Source organism: Corapipo altera, unplaced genomic scaffold (assembly GCF_003945725.1).
Source record: "Corapipo altera isolate COAL_440 unplaced genomic scaffold, ASM394572v1 52, whole genome shotgun sequence".
Taxonomy (NCBI): domain Eukaryota; kingdom Metazoa; phylum Chordata; class Aves; order Passeriformes; family Pipridae; genus Corapipo; species Corapipo altera.
The window spans coordinates 1,243,011-1,264,568 of NW_020884930.1; the positions used below are offsets into that span (position 1 = coordinate 1,243,011).

A 21,558-nucleotide genomic window follows, 5' to 3' on the forward strand; every position below is an offset into this window, starting at 1 on the left:
GGTTCGCTCCCCTGGGAGTAAGGCGGGAGGGGATGCAGCGGTGCGCGCTTCGCTTTGCTTTCGGGAGGAGGGGGGGGGGGGGGGCGGGGTGACCCTAGGAGTGGAAACATCTTCCCCATCTTTCCTCGTCGTGCAACTCGTGATGTAGCGAGACGGGGACTGGCGGAGGGACAGCACCTTCCCTCTGTTGGAGCGGGCCCTGGAGAGATGGCACTGCAGCCCCGAGCGGCCCCGACGGTGCTGGGCGCACGCTGGGCGGTGGAGGGCTTGGGCCGAAAGGCGGCACGGACGGGCCGGGAGCCGAAGCGCCGCAGGCTCCTTATCAGCGCCCGAGGATCGGGGCGTCGCCGCCCGTCGCCTTCAAATCGGGCGCAGCCGCTTCTCCCGTCCCAGCCCGTCCTGTCCCGTCCTGTCCCATCCCGTCCCATCCCGTCCGTCCCGTGCCGGCAGGAGAGCAGAGCCATGCTGCACTGGGGATACGACGAGCACAACGGTAGGGGAGCGGCAGGCGGGGGGTCGTCGGGGCGGCCGGCGGGGTCTCCCCGAGGGCACCTCCCGCCGCCGGGATTGGCAGCTCCCGCGCCCGCGGGAAAGCTGGATGAGCTGAGATGCTGTCGAGGCTTTGCAGCGTGAGAGCGAGCAGATTTTTGTCTCGGCATTCTGCAAGGCAGGCGGCTGAGAGAGGTGTCCGTGCGTGAGCCATCGCCTGCAGAGTCGGGCCGGGGCTTGGCTCGAGTCGGGTCTGTCGCGTTCCCGGTCGCGATTTCGTTTGGTCGTGTACATGAACAGTTGCGTGTGCGCATCGAGTACTTGTTGAACAGTGACACTGATCGGAACTGCTGTATCGGCAGTGCCTGTCTAATTCCAGCTGTTTTCTGCTTCTGTTACACGGTGGGAAATCTTGGTTACTAGAATTGGTCATTTAAATGTATAACTATGCACCTAAGAGGAGATGCTTTTGGGTTTTAGTTGTTCTATGGTTTCCTTAATCTTGCCGGTCTTTGAAGTCCCAAGATGTGCTCATCAGCAGGCTTAAAGACTTTGTTCTGGTTTGCATTTTAAGTCATGCAAACGCTGCTCCTGTGTGCAGACGGTCTCACAAGTCATGCAAGTAGAAGTGGAAGTGATTTTGAAAATTGGAGGCTCGGCTCTGACAAAATACATGGAATAACTTGTATTGTCTGTACACAGAGAAATAAGATGCCATGGCAGTAAAAGGAGACAGCTATATATTTGCATATACTAATGCCTGTAAGAATATATAAATTTCGGAATACTGCTTGTGCAAGTACTGCCTTTCCTTTCTGGCCCTCTTGTTCCATCTTTTCTGGATGGATGTACTTTTCCTGAAAAACTGGGTGGTGGTGGATCACAGTGATGTTGCAATGATTAGGTGTGTTATCTGCTGTTATGCAGTCTGCCCTACCCCTCCCCTGAAGACGTAAATGAGTCTTGTTTTTCAAATTTTTTTCTCCATATGTTTCTATGCTGTGAGCTTCACCTGCACAGTCCAGATAAGAAGCCCACTCTCCCTGCCTTATCCTATCTCTCCTTGTTTGCTATTCTCAACTTCTAGAGAGGGGAGGCCACCAGAGTTTCTATAGGGGTGGCCCTGGACCTTGCTTGGGGCCCCATTTCTCCTATAACACTGTTTACTGGCTGATAACATATTCGAGATGGAGTTTGCCTTTCACTCTCTCCTTTTTTGGAGCCCCCAGCAGCTGTGAGGTGGGTAGTTCCTCATCAGTCCACCCCCCTTTCCCCTGCCTCTCACAGGAGACTAAAGGAGAGAGGCATAAAATAGATTATCTGAAACTCAGATCAACTTTTGCAACTCATGAGGCAGAAACAAAGCGAAATTAGTTAAATCTGGTGCACATATCTATAGTTGACTGCCTGCGGAGTTGAAAAGACATCTGTGTTCCCTCTGAGATCTGCATTTGTTACTTGCAACAGTCGCAACATAAATCATTACATGCATAAAGTAAACTGTCAAATATTACATATACATGTCTGCCTATATGGTATATCTATATTTAGGGCATGGGCCCACTGTTACAGACAGAATTAAAAGTTTTGGTGATTAACGTGACTAGATTCCAGATGTTCACCAAAGCAGCTCTATCACTCTCTTCCTCAACTGCACAGGGGAGTGAAAATAGACTGAAAGGCTTGTGGATCGAGATAAGGACAGGGAGAGATCACTAACCACTTACCATCATGGGCAGAACAGACTCAACTGGGGGCAATTAGTTTTATTTGTTGCCTATCAAATCAGAGTAGGGTAATGAGAAAATAAAACTAAATCTTTAAAACAACTTCCCTCCACCTCTCCCTTTATTCCAGGCTCAGCTTCACTCTTGATTTTCTCTACATTCTCTCCCTCCAGCAGTGCAGAAGGCAGGGAGTGGAGGCTGCAGTCAGTTCATCACATGTCTCTACCTCTCCTTCCTCCTCAGCAGGAGGACTCCTCACACTCTGCCCCTGCTGCAGCATAGGGTCCCATGGAGAGAAGCCCACTGTGGACTTCTCCAATGTGAATTCTTCTCACAGGCTGCAGTTCTTCACAAACTGCTCCAGCACGAGTACCCCGTGGGGAAGCTTCTACAGCTTCTCACAGAAGCCACCTTTGTAGCCTCCCTGCTACTAGTAGCTTGCCATATAGAAGTTCTTGGTTGCTTTGATGCATGTATTTCTGAAATGCAACAAGACATCATTTTATTTCTATGAAAACCTTAACCTTTACTTTCTTGCCACTTTTCTTACCTCATACCTTATTGTGCTTATCTATAGAGGCACAATATTGAAATCATGAAAACTGACTTCATTGTGGCATCATTAATGGTATTCACTGCTGCTCAAGGTTCCTGTCAAGAGGGGAATCTTCTCACCCTTCACAGGAACAGTCCTTTTTGTTTACTGGGGAATTCCCTTAGTTAAAAGGCAAATCACAGAATCACAGAATGAGTAAGGTTGGAAGGAACCACAGTGGGAAGTCAATTGCCTTCTGTTTACTATTTGTTTAGTGAAATGTATGGAAAATACTTACATGTATTGTCTTTTACTGCAAAAAATTTCTCTTGATCTAGTTACTGCTGTAATAGTGACGCATTTTATAAATAAAAGGGATATGATTCATAGAGCCACAGAGAATCATTTAGGCTGGAAAAGACCTTTAAGATACTTGAGTCCAACTATGACTCCTTATAGATTTTTTTTCTCTGAGAATCATTACATCATTTTGATAGCTGCTTTAAAAAAATGCACTTATTTTACCCATTATTATTTTTTAATGATTTTTATTTGAGCTAATCTTATTGTAACCTAATACGCAACTAAATTACTTGCAAACCTAGCTTTATAAATTTAAGCACTTTGTGTATGATGATAAACTGGGCAATGGATTCTCTTTAGGAATAAATAAGGATGTGATCCTGTCAAGGTCAGACCATCATAAAATAATACACTTTCTATATGTAATAGTAAACTCTTAAAAAAAATCCACTTTTTCACCTGTACATACTCTATTTATGCACATATAGAGACTCCCTGGAACTGAACTGTGTCCTGCAGTGTCTTCACTGGGCTTGTCTCAAGTTAGTCTATCCTTTTGATGAAATTCATGATCTTTAACTGCAGTTGGAGAAAAGCACAACATTGTCAGGTACTACAATGAGTTCTATTTCCTGGCAAATTCCTCACTACCTTCATTATGAGATCTGTGTCGTGAACTGGATTTGTGCAGTGCTGGTGAGTGGTATATGCAGCGATAGTCTGACCTAAAAGTGTCAGAGATGTGCATTGCATTTGGTAATACTGTGTCCAAAATAGAGGCATGAAATCTTCAGAGCAAATGGTTTGGGGTTTTGTCATAAATCTTGATCACAGTGGCTTTGATTTTTAAGAGCTACTAGGTAATCGCCTCTAGCAACAGAACACTTTCCCAACAACAAGAGAGCATATCATAAGTTCAAAAATTGGTATATTAATCATTTTCCTTCAGTAAATGAAAAAATGAAGGGAAGTGAGTAGTGAGTTATACTTTCCTGGATATGTCTTAAAGTACATATTTATAAAACCAAAGTGTACATTATGTTAATATGGAGGCACCTAGTTCAGGTCCAAATTCAGAAGAAATTTTCAGCCCGGAGATCCCATTGCTTAAATCCAATTGTATGACATGCATTTGAGCATTTCTTCCAACTGTAATGACTTTTTCCAACAGTCATATCCAGAGGTTGTGCTGGGGTAGGGTCTGTAGTAATGAATTGTCACAGTTTTCCTAGAGTGGCAAGAGTATAATAATTGTATTAGATTGCTGATAGATTATCTAGTAAGAAATACTGCTTGATATGACCTGGTGGTACAAAATGAGCTGAAGTTTCCTGATGTTTTTCTGTATATTTTAAAAGATCATATTTCTGGTAGTCTTGTTTACTGATAGACATTTAATCACCATAGCAAAACGGTATTTTGGTCATCTGAGCCAAGAACAAGTACAAAAACAACTACCATGTCTTTTTAGAACTGAAGTTTACTGTAAAATAATTAGCTAACGATAGAAACACAGCCTTGGGTCCTCTTTTAGGCACCTTTGTATTATTTCTGAGTGCAAATCTTTCATATTATGTAATGTATGATAACTGTAGTTATTTTGGAATTAGAGCAAATGGACCAAGTAGTTAAGCATATAAATTTATTTTGTCTTTTCTCAGTTAAGGAATATTGGAAACATTAAAATTAAGTAGCAATAAGCTTTTTTTAAGTATCCTAAAACACAGTAGTTAGGTATAAATGATGGAGTGATGGTTCTTATGAATAAAACTTCACGTTACATCTCTAACTACAGGGTACTAGGATCTAAATACAATTAAATATATGCTAAACTGTATGTAATTAAAATATTGGATAGCTTTGATGACCATTTGTGAAGTGAGAAAAATTAAGTTGAAACAGTTTTATATTTCAAACCAGTAGGATTTTTATCTTCTGCCTTAGAAGCGATTTCCTTAATGCATTTAGTTAATGCAGTCATTAACAAAAGGACTTTTTAACAAATTCTAGACGAAAGGCCGTTGCCTTTCTTCTGCCTGAGGCTTAAGTCTTAGACTGTTCTTTCAAGTTCTCCTTCTCTCCCATTTTTTGATGCTGCTCAGAGGAGAATCAGCCTCTGCCCAGATGGCTGTGCAAGCTGCTGCCCCACGGCGCTGCAGGCACTTCTCTCCCTGATTTACTGTTGGGGCACCTTTAGCACCTGTGAGTTTCTCAGCTGTGTTTACTTCTACTGAAGTCGAGGAAAGAAAAATGTCTAACAAGTTTTGATGTTAGGCTGTTAATCATGGTGTCATACATTTTAATCCTTTTTTGTCAATATGTTTATTTAAGCGCTAAGCTATCCAAAAAGACCCAAACCAACAGGCTAATTTTTGCACTGAAATCAGTTATCTTCCATATAGAGAGTTACAAAGATTTCCAGTTATGCAGATTTTGTAAGATTAGGTTCTCATGCTTATATTAAGGTTTTCTTGTATCTAGTCTCTCTTAGTTGATTTATTATGCTTCATATCCATTATAAGCCTGGAGTACTACACCTTTATTAATACTGAAAGATCCTTTGTCCTGCAGACTTTCCCCTTTCACCTTTCTCTTTTTCCTTTTCCTCTTTCTCCTTACTTTATCCTCTTTTCCATTCTAAACCGTGTTTTCTATCTATTCCCCAAGCCACTTACTGTTCATATTTTCTTGTTTGGCTTCTTTATCTAGGTATGGTTAGAAAATGGAATATATATTCTTATTGAGAACTCTGATGTTTAGTAGATAACAGATAACTCACACATCTCATCAATGAAGCTTTTTTTACCATTTTAGAATGGCATTTGCCATTTTCTCATATCCATATTATTGATTTATTAGCTCTTCAGCTTACATATGGCTTAGCTTGCATGGAGGGAGGAAGGCTAACTTGAGATCAGTGGTATTGGTTAACAACTTCTTTAGTCCTTTAATTTCTACCTGACACTGATAATGGTGCTGCAAGTCTGTTTCTGGAAGATCTACTTTCATTTATCAGCAGGAGGTAGTAGAAATCCAAACCTTGTGCAGGCACCACTGTCCTCAGTGTTCCTATTCTTGGATTTTGTTAGTGCTACACTAGTGTGTGTGTGTGTGTGTGTGTGTGTGTGTGCATATAGACTTTGTGATTAGAGGGTAACAGTCTGTCTTTTGTTGTGACAGCTGGTGTGCAGAGTTGGAGGTGACCGGTGGTGCAGCAGTGCTTAGGTTACAGGCACTGCCATCAGGCTCCAGAAGAACCTGTGAACCACTCAGCTTTTTTTAACTTTTTTGACATCTCCCCATCTCATTCAGCATAGTCAGTTCTCAAGTCTCAGGTCTTTTGCAGCAAATGACTAAGGTATAAAAAAAACCTTAATGTGAGAATTTGGATAGAAAAGAGGTAATCCTTGAAGACATAGTAAGAGATGATAATAGGCAAAAATGGCATGTCAGAAATTTATTGAGGCATAGTGTCTCTTGGATACAGGATGCTTGATTTGAATGAGCATTTGTTGTATGCTTCTTGTGCATAGTTGAGTCTTAACTGTGAATAATTATCTATATACTGCATATATACCCTTGTTCAAGGGTACATGCAAGGTACATGAAGGGGTCCTGAGAGCTGCTGTTGCGATGTGATGCAGCAAAAGTAGCTGAGTATTTTGATCTGTGTTTTTCTGATTCATCCTTTTTGAATTTAAAAGGTACAAATGAGAACAATTCAAGCAAGTTTTCTTTCATAAGAATGAGGGTGCTGTCATCAATTTAGACTTCTCCTCCAATGCGTTGCAGGGCCTGCCCACTGGAAGGAGGTTTTTCCTGTCGCTAATGGAGACCGTCAGTCACCCATCGACATCAAAACTGAGGAAACCAAGTATGATCCCTCCCTCCGTCCTCTAAATCCCAATTACGATCCAGCTTCTGCTAAAATCATCCTTAACAACGGGCACTCCACCAGTGTGGAGTTCGATGACACCATCAACAGATCAGGTTTGTTCCTTTCCTATTGTACTGTGTCTTCTGTATAGAGTGCATAGAGCCTGGGCACATCTCACTATTGGGTATGAATTCCTCATGAACGATAAGGCTTTGCTTCTCCAGATGAGAGATTCCTTTTTTCCCTGCCTTTCAGCATTATACAATGTGGGAATTTATTTTGTACATGAGTTCGAGATTGTGTTTCTCAGGAAGTGCTGGGATTCCCTATTCACAGCGGTGGTTTGATCCACCCCAACCATCTGGGTAGTGCCAGCCATCATGTCTGAACAGTGTTGTGTACAATTTTTCAAATGCTGCTCTCTCTCTCACTGCAGATGAATCCTTTGTGTCTCATTACAGGTTCATTCGAACTGAATCGCTCAAATCTCTTATCTGAATTTAGCTGCAGGTTTGGTTATATGTTTTTCCCCTTTTTACAACCCATACTTGGACTTCTTGTGTCAGGAAAGAGCCAATACAGAACAAGTGAAATATATCCCAAATGATCCCTTTTCTTCTCTGAAAAGTGTTATTGTCCCAGTCTTTTCCAGGAGTATGTAGCTTCCCTTTTTGCAAGCAACAGTTCTCTAGTTTAGCATAGTCTTTGTAATGTTAGTGCCTTCATCTTTAAAACCTTGTCTTAGATGTTAGACAAGCCAGCACAACCCCCCTTGAAACTGTAGGAGCACAGAATCTTCAAGCAGTAATATCATCTTGTGGATGCCTGAGGCTTAGCTGAGGATCCAAGCCCATATAATGCTTTCCCAAAAGTCAAAGCCAGAGGGAAAATAATTTTTGATCATGCTGTCCATTAGTCCTGAGGACTTATTAGCTTATAGTGTCAACAGGGAGAGAAATAGATGGAGACACCATTGTGCTTTGGTTTCCTGGACAGTCTTAGTTTTAAGTTTTCTATCAATACAAGCAACATTGGATGTTGCCTGAGGGCCACCAGCTGATCATCAGTGATCGGTCTGACCTCGTGTGTGTCAGATGCCACGGAACTTCCCAGAATTAATCTCTGCTTCAAGCCTAGTAGGCACTGGTGAAGTAAAGCACATCTCTTAGAAAAACACACAATCTTGATTTCAAATTTTCCAGTGATGATGAACCTACCACAGCCTTTGGTAAGTTGTTCTAATTGTTAATTACCCTCACAGCACATCAGCTGATGTGAGTTGTATCAACTTAGCCTTTAAACTCTATTTTTTGAAAAAAAAAGGCAATGAATGTGTATACACCAAGAACCTCTTCCACTCTCTTAATTCCATCCATGAAGTGACAGAGCCTGAACATAGCATTTCTGTAGGCTTACCATGGTACCAAAGCAATGGTAATGTGATCCTCCTTTATTCAGGCCATATCTCCAAGAATATAGTTCATGTCATGGCAAAGCACTGGCAAATGTAGATCAGATAATTAACAGATGTAGTCCCCACTCTCCTTCAGCATAGTCCATATCTTCTGTGTATGGACTAGATTCTTCAATCCACATCCATAAGCTGAATAATTCACTATTTTCCCTAATATTTGTCACTGACAAACTTTATCAGTAATGTTTTTGTTTTCTTTCAGGTCATTGCTCAAAAAATACTGAATTTTCTAGGGCCCAAATTTGGCTTATGGGGCTCACCTGTGAAGTAAGGACTCCTGCTATGTGTTGGTTTCATCAAAAAAAATCAAATTAATTGGTACTAAATACATTAGCGTCTTTTAACGCATTATCAACTGACTTCCATATGAACTATTTCTTCACTTTGGTCAGCATTGAAACTGGGCTGTCAGGTCTGTAACTGTTTGTTTAAGTCTGTTTATGCTCTTTGGTACCACATTAGCTCCATTCTTTGAAATTAGTCAATTGATCTTCTTCTAACATTTTTCAAAATTTGAGATACTGATATTTGCCCAAAAAGCTTCTGACCAGCTTCCTCCTTAATTACGATTGGAATGAAAGGGATTTTACCATCACTGTACGACGTGGCACAAATACATCATCAGGCTGTTTTTCACATTTTTCAGCAAAAGTATTTCACTCCGATGCATTTCTACATAATAGTTTTCCCTCAGCCAGTTACAACACCAATCTTTACGCATTTCTAGGATCATTTGCCTTCAAGTTTTCATTCCTTGAAAGAAGGAATTTGTTTTAGGAGTGCCATTTCCCCATCCCCTATATCTGTAGGCTGTGTAAAAGCATGGTTTTGAGTTGAAGCTTTAAGGAACTCAAATATTTTTCCCCCCATATAAACAGTCCCAGTTCCTTTTCATTAGCTAGGCTACTTGTGTAGCAAATAGGCAACTTAAAATTCTTTCATCTTTATTTGATGTATATTGTTCCTAAGAAAGTTTAGATTTGGGACTAAACCTAGAAGAGAGAAAAAATTGTTCTCCCTACTGCTCTTAATTTAAAAACCATCTGGGTAAAGCTCCCCTCATTTCCCCTTAAAATTTCTATAATGAACCAGTAAACTATTCCCAAGCCTTCAGAGGAAGCCCAGAGAATGGAACGTTTTGTTTTGCAGGGAATAAGGAATCTTTCTGAATACGATTCACATTCAAGTCTCTGTGCAGAGCTGGTTTGGTTCTAGCTCTGATGCGTAAATGATGAGCACTTACAAAAGCAAAACAAGGAAAAGCCTACCCGTATGCATGTTAGGTTGAATAGAATTACATCAGAACAGAATAGAATTAGAACAAAATAGCATTAGAATAGAATAAAATATAGCAGATTCTTTCAGATGGAAGTGACCTACAATGATCCAGCTGCCTGAGCAATTCAGGGCTGACCAAAAGTTGAAGCATGTTGTTAAGGGCATTGTCCAAACACCTCTTAAACACTGACAGGCTTGGGGCATCGACCACCTCTCTAGGAAACCTGTTCCAGTGTTTGACCACCCTCAGTAAAGAAATGCTTTCCAGTGTCCAGTTTAAACCTGCCCTGGCACAGCTTTGAGCCTTTCCTGTGAGTCCTGTCACTGGATACCTGAGAGAAGAGACCAGCGGCTTCCTCTCTGCTTCCTCTCCTCAGGAAGCCATAGAGAGCAGTGAGGACACTTCCCAGCCTTCTTTTCTCCAAATTAGACAAGCCCAAAGTACTTAGCCACTCCTCATAGTACATGCCTTCCAGCCCTGGCTAATTGTCAGTAATATTGCCGTTGTACAATGCATATGCAGCATTGGCTTATTTTTATTTATGTTAATATAAACTCCTTTTTCTCCGACTCCAATCTGATGTAACTAGATTTAGCTGCAAATGAAGGAAAGAGCCTTGAAATTTTTTTAAGCTCCACCTATTTTCCTCCAGATTTCAAAGAGAAGAAGAAATTGTGCTGACATTACATTTTTATGATCATCCCTTTTATTCACAAAATCTATATTTTAAGCCTAATTTCTTAGTGATTCTTTCAAATTTATTCAAGAGAGGAAACTCTCTTGAATGTTGCAAAATAGAAGTATTTTCCCATTTTCTGAGAAATATTCAACTCAAAGCAAGACAAACCTGGAGATAACAACATACCCTTTAGTTGCCCATAACCCACTAATCTACACATAAATGCAATTTTCATAGTCATATCCCGGACAAGTGAGTCTTTCTGTAGTACTTCCAAGAAGTGGGAGGCCATCTGAGAGAGCTTTTTAGAAGGAGCGAAGGACTGTCCAAAGACTGAAGTTTGGTGTGAGGTTAGAGGATGTGGGTAGAGGCTCCTGTTCCTGCAGTGAAGCCTTTTCCTCTGCTTGGGTTTCCAGTGCTGACTGGGGGGCCACTCAGCGGGACCTACAGGCTGCGCCAGATTCACTTCCATTGGGGGTCCAACGATGAAGCCGGCTCTGAGCACGCGGTGGATGGGATGAAGTATGCGGCAGAGGTAAGGCTTTGCATGGACTCATCTGCACCTCTAAGCTTGTGACTAGTTTTCCATTGTAAGGATAATGTTGCCCCTCCTCTTCCTGCTTTTCATCTTCCCTGCATTTTATCAAAAGACAAGCAGTCTTCCTGAAGTGTTGCATGTTTGGTCCTTTCTCAAAGGAGAACCTATTTGAGAGCTTTGGAGAGGATTAAAAAAGGAGTACAGAAGACAAGAGCTTGATAAGAGCAAGATTTAATGTTCAAGAGCTATTTTAATCTTTGTCTTTCGCTGTCTCTTCCTTGGAGAACATTTTCAAACTCAACTTCAATGACAAACAACAGAATTATTTGATTTGGGGCCTGTGCAGTGTAAAGTTTATGCAAGACTTAGAGTATTGCATTTTGTGGTGCACTTAGCAATGTGGTGGTTATGACTTTAAGAACTGCACTTCTTGAGTATCTATGGGATGCCTGCTATCTGTGGGGTAATGTGTTTCAGTGGAGGTGCCACAAGGAGACATGCACCATCTGCTCTGGCATGGAGCTTTCACTCCTGCTCTGTCTCCTTTGGTGCATTTGAGTAATCTGCAAGAAAAAGTATTCAGTATGAGATTCCTCTTTGCAAATGGAAGTAACATGGAGTATTTTGATGAGACTGAGGTCTTTAACAACAGGTAATTCAGAGTGAAAGAGTTTTCTGGGGTTAAAAAGAAGTAAAAAGTGTAAAAATAAATGGTAATGGACAAATAAAAGGCGTAATACTACAGAAGAAAAAAATGCAATGTATGCACAGTAGTGTGATCAGATTTTGCTGGAAGTGATGTAAGAGAGCAGTCAGGAAAAAAAGATCAGTTTTCTAACACTAATGGGGAAAAGTGATATTTGCAGTGTTTAAAGGCTTATGTTTTCCACAGGAACCAGGTGAGATGGAATATAAAGAATTAATAGAGGTGCTTTAAAACCATTAAGTACCAACCCCAAATTTCTAGCTGAGAAAATTATATGTTTCCCATCTAAGAAACCAAAAAGAAGGAGAAAATATCTCTGAATTTCTAGCCAGTCTAAAAACCTTTCTGTTACCTGTTGGTTGGGTAACCCTCCACAAGAAGCTCTCCAGATGTCACTTTGGCTTTGGGATAAGAAACGCAGAATTAAAATCAAGGCTTCTGAGCATTGTTCACACAAAAGAAAATACCTCAGAAGGAGATGTGAAAATGGTTTCAGTGCTCACCTTTGTAAGGAAGATGTGCAAGATTTCAAGAAAAAGCATCAAGTGAGTTGAAGAAAGAACTAGTGTACAGGTAAAGAAGGCTTCAAGGTTTGGCCTCTAATCCCACCGGGAAGCAGAAGCGATCCATGGCTCCATTCTTTGTGACAACATATGGTCTGATCAAGATCTCTTCACAAGCTGCAGTGACAGAGCGGTGGTAAGACGGGATATATTCCTTACAGAGAAGTCACAAGCCATTGAGAAGGGGTCTGTACCCAAAAGTGTTTCACAGCTCTGTTTCTTTGGGGATTTTGTTTTTTTGGGATGGTGGGCTTGGGTTTTTTTGGGGCAAAGCTATGAGGGAGTGGAGTGGGCTGTTAGTAGTTGTGGGAATTTTCCTTTTTGTTCTTTGTTAGCTTTTTTTTCCTTTTTTTTTTTTTCAAATCCACAATAAAAGTCAATTCTGACTGAGAGTATCTGTTTCCTTTTTGTGTATGTTAAAAGTTAATTGTTTAAAAGTTGTTCAATGTAGCTTCTGTGAACTTATAATAGTGAGTGGTGCAGACATTATGAGCTCCAGGACACTAATGCACTTGTGAAAGGTTTAGTGGACTATGTTCTCTTCCTGGTTTAATTTATAATATTTTTAGCAACTTTCCTTCAAGGATTTCTGAAGCTGTGAGCCAGCATGTGTGTCATCGTGGCCATACATGTATTATTGTTGACTACAGTGATATTCCTTACTTGCTGGAAGTAATGTTTCAGCACTTTAGAGCCCAAGTGCTTAACAAACATTAACATGAAGTAAGACCAAGTAAGAGATATGAAAAATTGAAACTCAGAGAGGTTAGGCAAGGATTGAGATTTAGGGTAAAAATCTTTATTCTAGATCCCTATTTCAGCCATGCAGCTATGTTATTTCCCATAGGAAACCTTTAAAGCAAGTTCCAGCTTTCCTAAATTGCTTTTACTTTAGTTGTCTTATAAGTGCTGTATTCCAAAAGGAAGCCTTTTTTTTCAGGGATACATCCCAGTTTAAGTCATTCAATGAAGCTGCTTTTCAGCACTCCTAAAGTTCAAGGTCTGAAAAGATGGCCACCAATTTTAGAAAAGCCAGTCTCATGCCCTGCTTCTGAGCGTCTCTGTCTAAAAACTGTGGGTAATAAGATTTACTAATCCATTGAGGATTTGTGACAGTAATTAATGTTTTTGAAGTACTTAGACGTAAGTGCTGTGTGACTGTTTATACTCTCTCCAGAGGCTGGGATATCCTGGAGCTTCCTGAGTACCAGGAGCTTCCACCATGAATTGTGGTCAGGAATTAGGAAACCTGGTTTAGCAGGAGGGACTTAGGTGATGTGGGAGCAGAGATCATGGGCTTTTCCTTTTTCCACCTGGCTAGGTGGTGTCTTTAAGCTGCTTAAGCAAGTACAAGAGGACAGTTCCAGAATAATACATGTTGGAAATGCAAATGCTCAAACTTGAGATAATCAAGCTGCTTGTAAGGGCCTAACTACTGGTGGTCGTAGAAAATAACATTTGGAAAGTATCAAAAATGAAATGTTGCTTTTTAGCGTGAACTAAACAAGGGACAAGGGGTCAGTGCAAGTTTAATGTGTGTTCCTCTGCCTGTTTTCTAGCTATTTATGTGGCCGATTAATGTTGCTGAAAGCTTGATTAAAGAAAAAGATGAGTAAAATACTAAGGACATCCTCATGAATTTCAATCACTTTTTAAAATCAGCTGTACTAAATATGGATTTAAAACCTTTAGTTATATAACCTTTGGCTTTCTTGTCTTAACTTCCCAATTCAAAATCTGGAGGGCCCAACAGCAGTTTGTCAGGCACTGTGGTGTGCTGATTCCTGCTAAACTTTGAATAATCCCAGCCCCTGGAAATACTTTTGCCATTTGTGTGAACTATATGTTTACTGATTTCATGAAATATCTCCACTAAATGGCTCTGCATACAAAAGAGTGAAGTAGAGTATCTAACCCAGAAAGTTGTAGTATTCATTTGCCACTGCTTCAGTTCAGCGAGAGTTGATGCTGTCTGTGTCTCTTGCGTTTCAGCTTCATGTGGTCCATTGGAATGCAGAGAAGTATTCCAGCTTTGTTGAGGCAGCTCGTCAGTCAGATGGATTAGCAGTCATGGCTGTATTTCTGAAGGTAAGAAAAGAATGCTCCAGCCCTCCTAATAAATCTGCATTATAAGCCCAAAGAGATAATCATGATGGTTGGTGTAATTATTGCTAAAAAGATACTTGTTTTATACTTGTTTCCTTCATAGTGTTTAGCTGCCAATATGGAAAGCTATGCTTCCTTGAAGAATAAAAATATCAGATTAAGAGATTTTTCGAGACAGTGAGAGTCTGTTTGCCTAGTTTGCACTCCAGTACAGCATAAGATGTGAAACTTAATTCAGCTGCCCCTATATGGATCCAGATAACCTGTACTTGACTAATAGGTTTCTTTATGGGGACAATCTGATTTGATTCAAATGTTTCTTTAACAGTTTGTTTCTGAGCTGGTAGTTTCTTCTAGAAAATAATAATAATAAAACCAAAACCAGAAACTGGAGAATTTCCTTATAATTCTTATATATCTTTTTGCCATTTGTCCCTGTTCTAAGATGAATTAAACTTATGCAACAGCTTCATTGACTTCTGCATGAAGAAACAGATGGAGAATTCACACAATCCATGGCAAAAGATAGGGCTTTGGTCAAATCTGTGGTTTCTGGTGGATGCCACAGCTTCCTGAGCACAGCTAGTGCTGATGCTGGCACAGTCAGGAAGCCATTCCATCTAGCAGTTGCAAAGAACTGCTTCAGTAATTCAGTCTTTCAAGTTTGCATTATAATGGTTCAAGGGAAAGTGTTACTGGACTTCTGAGCAGACAAATTCTTCTTGGGATACATAAAAACAGTTTTTTCGATGTTTTAAGTAATTTAAATTACAGATGTAAGCTTGCCACTTTTAATATCTTGCATATTAAAACATGAACAATAATGGTTTCTGTTCTCCTGTAGTGAAAAGTTTGTGATTCATTTGGAGCTGAAATAATTACTATGGGTAGCCAGAATAATTATTATCAGCAAGGGAGCGGATCTTCTTTATGACCAGTACTATTTCCAAGGACCAGCTAGTTACAGGCTTCTTCACGAAGTCCATCGGCTCTCACAGTCACTTAAGGAGAGTTATATAAAACAGTTTAATTATGCATTTGCTTTTTGATTATTTATTTTTGTTATTTTCCCTGGAGCTCCAGTGTTTCTCTTTTCTCTGGTTTTAATAGATTGGTGAATGCAACCCTCAGCTGAAGAAGATTACTGACCGCTTGGACACCATCAGAATCAAGGTAAATGAGTTTTTCTAAAAAAATACTAATATTGGTAGTTGCTTTTGTTGTTTTGGTGGTTTTTTTTATTTTTTGAAACCTGGCTGCTACTCCGTTCACTTTCATGTTCCCTGATTACTGGTATCATAGCTATCCACATCTGGTTTGAGACAGTTTAGGAGCATTTTTCTTAGGCCAAAAACTAAGTAGACAGTTTTTATACAGTAAAAGATCAGAGGAAAAGGCTAATTCCTCACAGAACCCAGTCTCTGATGAATGTGTTGCTATGAGAATAGTAGCAGGGGAAGAACATACTTTATGTAAAGCTGTGAAAAAGATGAGGGAAGTATTTCTCCTGTTTTGCTGAGGTACAGGGTGAGAAATAACAGAGGTACAGAGTGAGAAATAATTCTATTGTTTGCGTGAGATAAATCAGCCTGATTCTCAACATGATGTTTTGTACAGTCCTCTCTGGCCTGGTGGCTGGAACACGGAGAAACAGTAGTAACACGTGGACCTGGGAGGAGCAAATGGTGAAAGGAGCCGGTGGCAGTAACCTGTGGGGTTACTCTGCCAGCTCCACAGAGACCACACTGAAAGTCTAACATCTTCTGTCCTCTCCATTCAACTTTCATCTCATGGTCACTTGTAACTCAGGGGAGCCTATGCTAAAATGACACCTTTGATGGTGTCCTGCCGGCAGCAGGGACAGCAGCAGAAAAAGCTGTCACAGAGGTAAGGCCTCGTCAGAATGTCTGACTGATGAGGACCTCCATCATCCAGGATGCTGCCAGCCCACCTGATAGTGGAGCAAGCTCTACCTCCTTTGGCATGATTTATCTTGGCCTCTTGCTTATAAATAACATTAAATAACATTTCCCTGTTTTTTTTCTTTTTCTTTTTCTTTTTTTTTTCTTTGAAATAAAATTCTAAATATAATTAACCTAGAATACAAATGACCTTTTTCTTTAATTTCCAGGGTAAAAAAGCACTATTCACAAACTTTGATCCTAGCTGTCTGCTTCCCAAGTCCCTGGACTACTGGACTTACTTTGGCTCTCTTACTGTTCCACCTCTTCTTGAGAGTGTTATCTGGATTGTTCTGAGAGAGCCCATAAGCGTTTGTTCTGAACAGGTACTGTTTGATTTGTCACCATTATCAAAATATTGCTTTTGTAAGACTTGAAATTGTAAATAACATCCACAAATATGTCATTGCAGAACTTATGGGATTTTCAAAAGGCAAAATTTGTATATCAAATTTATCCTGACTTCCTGTTGCTTTTCTTGCTGTAACAGCTATTTATTATTCATTTTTAAAAAGAATCTGCATACTCTAAAAATTAATAATCAAAAATAACCCATAAGGAACTTACAGCAAAAAAAGAGTTCTGATGACCCTTAGGAATTCTGGAATTCCATTTGATTTGATTACTTGCATATCCTACTCAAGCCTCTTCTCTGGCGTTTTTATCTGGCAGATAAATAGTAAATTTATTCTTGCATTCCAGATATGTAAAACTTGATGAATTTACTAGAATTGTGAAAAGCAAATACAATCGTAATAAATTGGGGTTTTATGTTAGGCTGTCTTAGGAAAACTGTGATACTTCATAAAAGAGTTATTTACATGTCTTGTTAAATTAAGCTTCATGATGTATCTTAATGTTGCAACAGTGACACCCAGCGGGCTGATGCTCTAGGGTGTAAAGAGTTTTTCAGACCGGAGACTGCATACTCAGCAGAAATGGTGACTTCAGTCTTTATACTAAATGTTAAGACAGCTTCCTGAGTGGGATGCTTATTAGTCAGGAGACCTCAGATTTTGTTTGCAAGTGATTTGAAGTAATTTATTTGCTCAGTGTGTGCATTTTTCTCATCTGCATCTCTTCCCCACTCCAGTCAATCTGGCTTTGTAAGACTCACTGCAATGCATGAGGATCTAGGATTGAAAATTTGTGTTAAGGTATCAACCTTCTAAAGAAAAGCCATTGTTCATGTTAAAAGCTTCTTATTTGGGCAAATATATAATTAATACATTCTAAAATGTGAAATGCTGTATACAGCCATGTGTAACACGTTCAGAGGACATGGTATGAGAAACTGTCAATTACAGTGATTCTTTACTAGTCATTTTTCATAGACTTTAGGTATATCTTATGTAGTAAAGTAGAAATACGCTATATTCTTATAAATATAAAGTTGCATGTAGCTAAAAGTGTGTATTTCCAGTAATGTCCACCGTTGTGATTGATCAGTCAGCACTATGACTGATACTGTTCTACCATTTAATTTTATTCCTCAGGTTTGTATTTTTTGGGGGCTTTAGAGTTTACTACTGACTTTTTGTTAAATTTTTCAGGTAGAAAGAAATTAAAAATAGCTTTTGAGTTTTTATAAATTTACAGGGAGTGTGAATTCCAAATGTTAGCTTTAGAATGGGGTGAAGCAAGATAGCACTGACTTTTTTGCTCTTAATGCAAATATGATGCAATGTACCATACAACTAAATGCTCTATTATAATGTCCTACCTTTGGCAACCTAGAAGGGAAATAAGGTGATATATAGAAATAGTGAATATTGGAAATACTAGAAATAAAACAAAAGTAAACTAAATCAGGTTGGATTTCCTGAGGTTGAGACGTGGAGTTTTGCTAGGAGTTTCTGCTGGGATCAGCATATGCTGAGGTATGAATAACTGCTTGTTCTGTGTCTTCACAAGGAAAGAATTTTGAGTCTCTCCTGATTTGAGTAAGTGCCAATTACAGCAGCTTTCTATATCACCACACCTGCAATTCCAGGTTAATTGTAAATACACTCTTTGAGCAAGAAAACATACACAGAATGTGTTTGCTATAAGAAACATAATGTAATTTTTGGCAAAAAACATTCCAGAATCTCCAAGCTATGAAATCCAACTAAAAAATATAAACCCTCCTGATTTAGATCAGGTTATGGAAGAAAAGTGTGAATATAGGAAACAAGTAATCCTTATGCACAGTTTCATGCTGATATGTATTTTGGGAGATTTTCTCAGTAGTCATCCTTTTTCATTTACAAGGACAGAAATGGTGAAATTGCCATTCCCCACATGCCTTAGTAAAATACAGTTCTGTTCTCCGAGGTGGAAAAAAGGTGACAAGTATCTTTAATATTTACTACATGCATTTTCACTGGTATCAATATGAGGGTTTTCTGCTGACCTTTATGTGTGTCTTTTGATCACAGCTGGCCAAATTCCGCAGCCTCCTGAGCACTGCTGAGGACGAGGTCGCCTGCTGCTTGCTGAGAAACTACCGGCCTCCCCAGCCTCTAAGAGGACGAGAAGTCAGAAGGAATTAAAGGAGTAAAGCCAGAGTAGTCTCCCTCTGAAACCAAAGGCTGAATTAATTTTAATAGTTAATATACTTTGTGATTTTTAATTTTTTTTCTTGAGTTGTTGTAACAAATAGGTGTTGTTTTATTACTGGTTATCATGCAGTCATTTCACACAGACAGGTATGTCCTGCCTGAGCTGTTGCAGGTTCATCAACATTAACAGGACTGACTGTGTTTGAGTGCATTGGTTTGGGAGCACAGAGGTCACTGCTAATCATAAGGGTCAGATGTGGTAAAGGAGTTGCCCAGAATTTCCCACCAAATTACTGAACAGGATGCCTGGTATTATTGGCAGTATAGGATGTTCTGGGTTTATTCTTCTGGTCTCTAACATAACATTTAGCTTCTATATAGGACTTCACAATGTAATTCTCAAGTTAAAACTATTTCAATGATGTTATCATTTCACTTTTCGACAAAAAGCAGTAATGACTAACAGCGTTTAAGTAAAACAGATGTTTATATGATCCTGTTATTCTGGCTGCTTCATAGCAGGAATCGTGTACTGATTGATGTTTTTTTAAAAAGCAAATAGTAAGGATTTTATGTATTGCCTGATCATGTCAGGTGGATTAGGTATTCCTGAATTTCATAATGTGTAGTGATGAAATTGTCCTGAAACCTGAAAACTGCAAGGTAGAAAGGCATAGAGGGAATTTTTTGGGTCTAAATGTAGTCTGTTGCATTTGGTGAACAATAAGGGACTAACTATAACACTATATCCGTGTAGCATCAGACTTTTACCACTTAAAATCAGAAGGCAGGGGTGGCTGTTGCTCCAGACTCTTTCATGCTAGATGTTGCAGTGTGATCCACATGGTGCATACCTCACACTCTGCAGTGGAGCACAGCACTGCTCAGGTCTGTTATGTCTCAAGGTACTGGCTGTCAATAGTTGAACTTTGGTGGTTGCACTTATATGCCAAAGAGAAGACCAAAGAGAACATTCAGAGAAAGCCAAAGAAATTGGAATCAAGTCAATATCTAATAAAAAGCTCAGCCCTCAATAGGAATATGTTGAAATGTCTGTCTTTATGAATTGGCTTGAGCCTGAGTTTCTCTCAGGAGCTTTTGTTATCTGAATATAATTGTTTGTTTTATGCCAAATTTATTTTTATTCTTTTTAATGAACTTGCCATAGGATGTAGCTTAGGATAGAATTAGATTTACTCTTAAACTGTGAGAACTACATAGTTACCAGTGATACCTGGAAGAGGCAGCTAGAGGTTTCATGGGTAGCAACTACCATCAATCTCTGTAGTACTTCTGACCAACTCATCTTCCATGAATTAATTTTTTTATAGGTTTTATAGGCTCTGCCTTTTACCTCAGTGGGTCTTTTGATCTTAGATGGACAAACATGAGGGAAATCACAATCAGGATTGAATTTATATACTATTTTAATAAATTAGACATAGAGATATAGATATTTTCGCTTAGTTTAAGACAGGTGGACTTTTTTGTTTTCTCCTCCTCAGAATATAGCTATTATATGCTGCAAGGCCTGCATTGCCTTTTGAATGTTTTCTGAAGGAGAGCACAAATAGACCATTAGAGAAATGAAAGGCATTTAGCAGCAGGTACAAGTAATAAACAAGGGGAAAAACCCTTTGTTTTTTGTTTTCTGGCACAGGGAGAAGAATACAGCTAAAAAGACCTCAGGACAGTTCATTCTTAAAGGGCACGTCAGGAAAGTGTGCATGGAGTAAGCGAGAGTGTGTTGTATGTTTTCACACCCCTTTTTAGACTTAGTGTTGGTTTTGATATGTTTCCCTATCAAGTGAGTAGCCTCAGAAGAAAAAGCAATAAGGCTACTGCTTCATATCATAAACGAAAGTTTTGTATGTTTCTTGCATATTGAAAACAATGGAGTTGATCCATTGCTTTGATATTTATAAGGATTTTATCAAAATAAAAAATTGATTTTATGAATGTGTCTTGTATTTTCTATTGAAGAACTTAAACTTTTTTAGAGAGGGCTTCACTTTTGTATCTAGCTCCTGCAGCTCTAATTTTAGAAAAAACTGTCACCCATCATTTGAAGACTGCCTTTGGGCAGTGTACTATTAGATATGTCTTTACGTTTTTTATGTAGTCTTGGGCAGTGGTAAGACATGCAATCAATTGTACAAGTTTCTGACAGCGCACTTTTGAACTATTGACTATTTTTATAGTTACGCTAATAAGTTTTAGAAGAAGTCATAATTAACAGTAATTCCCCTAATGCAGAGATGCCATATTCATGTTAGATTGACCTAGATGGAAGTTAGTGGTGGCATCTGAAAAAGACTAGAAACACTTAGTTGCCTGAAATCCTTTGGGAACAGCTTCTCAGGTCATCCATCTGCTGCAACTCTAAAGTGAGAATGTGGACCCAGTCTTGGCTCTGAGCACTTGGTTGCGTCCTCAGTCACTAATTTCTTGTATAGTCAAGCTACACTGAATCTCAAGCAGACTACTCAGTGTGCTCCCAGAGAATTAAATCTCAAGTGTGAACTCTATGTTGTACTAAGATGACTCTACAGCAAACAAGGTTAAAATATGTCATCACCACCCCCCACAGCTGCAGGTCTCTTTGATCAACTCTTAAACCTCTGACACACTTGGAACCTTTATGCTGAGAAGAATGAAATGCTCAGTGACCAAAAAACATAAAGCATATTTCCTGAAAATAGTAGCTGTCAAGAATTGTGTACTGTTGGAGAGTTGATCACTCATAAACTTATTCTCAGAATTAAATAAACCACAGAG

At 39.5% G+C, this 21,558-nt stretch overlaps 1 protein-coding gene and 1 long non-coding RNA gene across 6 annotated transcripts; one reads left to right on the forward strand and one right to left on the reverse strand.

The window, feature by feature from the left end:
- Positions 1-400: 400 nt before the first annotated feature.
- LOC113954603 (carbonic anhydrase 13-like) lies at positions 401-20,131 on the forward strand. 5 transcript variants are annotated; one of them, XM_027659147.1, is made up of 9 exons: positions 401-493; positions 6,847-7,044; positions 7,393-7,441; positions 8,134-8,159; positions 10,780-10,898; positions 14,163-14,258; positions 15,387-15,449; positions 16,408-16,563; positions 18,658-20,131. In XM_027659147.1, the coding sequence occupies exons 1-9, from the start codon at positions 463-465 to the stop codon at positions 18,769-18,771; spliced, it is 852 nt and encodes a 283-aa protein (XP_027514948.1). In that variant the 5' UTR covers positions 401-462; the 3' UTR covers positions 18,772-20,131. The 5 variants fall into 5 exon arrangements, with proteins under 5 accessions (XP_027514948.1, XP_027514944.1, XP_027514947.1 ...); XM_027659143.1 differs by lacking the exons at positions 7,393-7,441; positions 8,134-8,159; XM_027659146.1 differs by lacking the exons at positions 401-493; positions 6,847-7,044 and adding an exon at positions 8,608-8,672 and having other exon boundaries at positions 7,412-8,159.
- LOC113954604 lies at positions 11,095-12,198 on the reverse strand. The gene is made up of 3 exons (XR_003530283.1): positions 12,111-12,198; positions 11,960-12,008; positions 11,095-11,464 (listed from the first exon to the last, which is right to left on the reverse strand). It is a non-coding gene; the product is annotated as an uncharacterized LOC113954604 (long non-coding RNA).
- Positions 20,132-21,558: the final 1,427 nt, after the last annotated feature.

Excerpts from the sequence above, each read along its gene's own strand:
- LOC113954603 (XM_027659147.1), top strand. The coding sequence starts at position 463 with ATGCTGCACTGGGGATACGACGAGCACAACG. Across the intron at positions 10,899-14,162 it reads GGATGAAGTATGCGGCAGAG|CTTCATGTGGTCCATTGGAA; the intron begins GTAAGGCTTTGC and ends CTTGCGTTTCAG. Across the intron at positions 14,259-15,386 it reads TCATGGCTGTATTTCTGAAG|ATTGGTGAATGCAACCCTCA; the intron begins GTAAGAAAAGAA and ends TGGTTTTAATAG.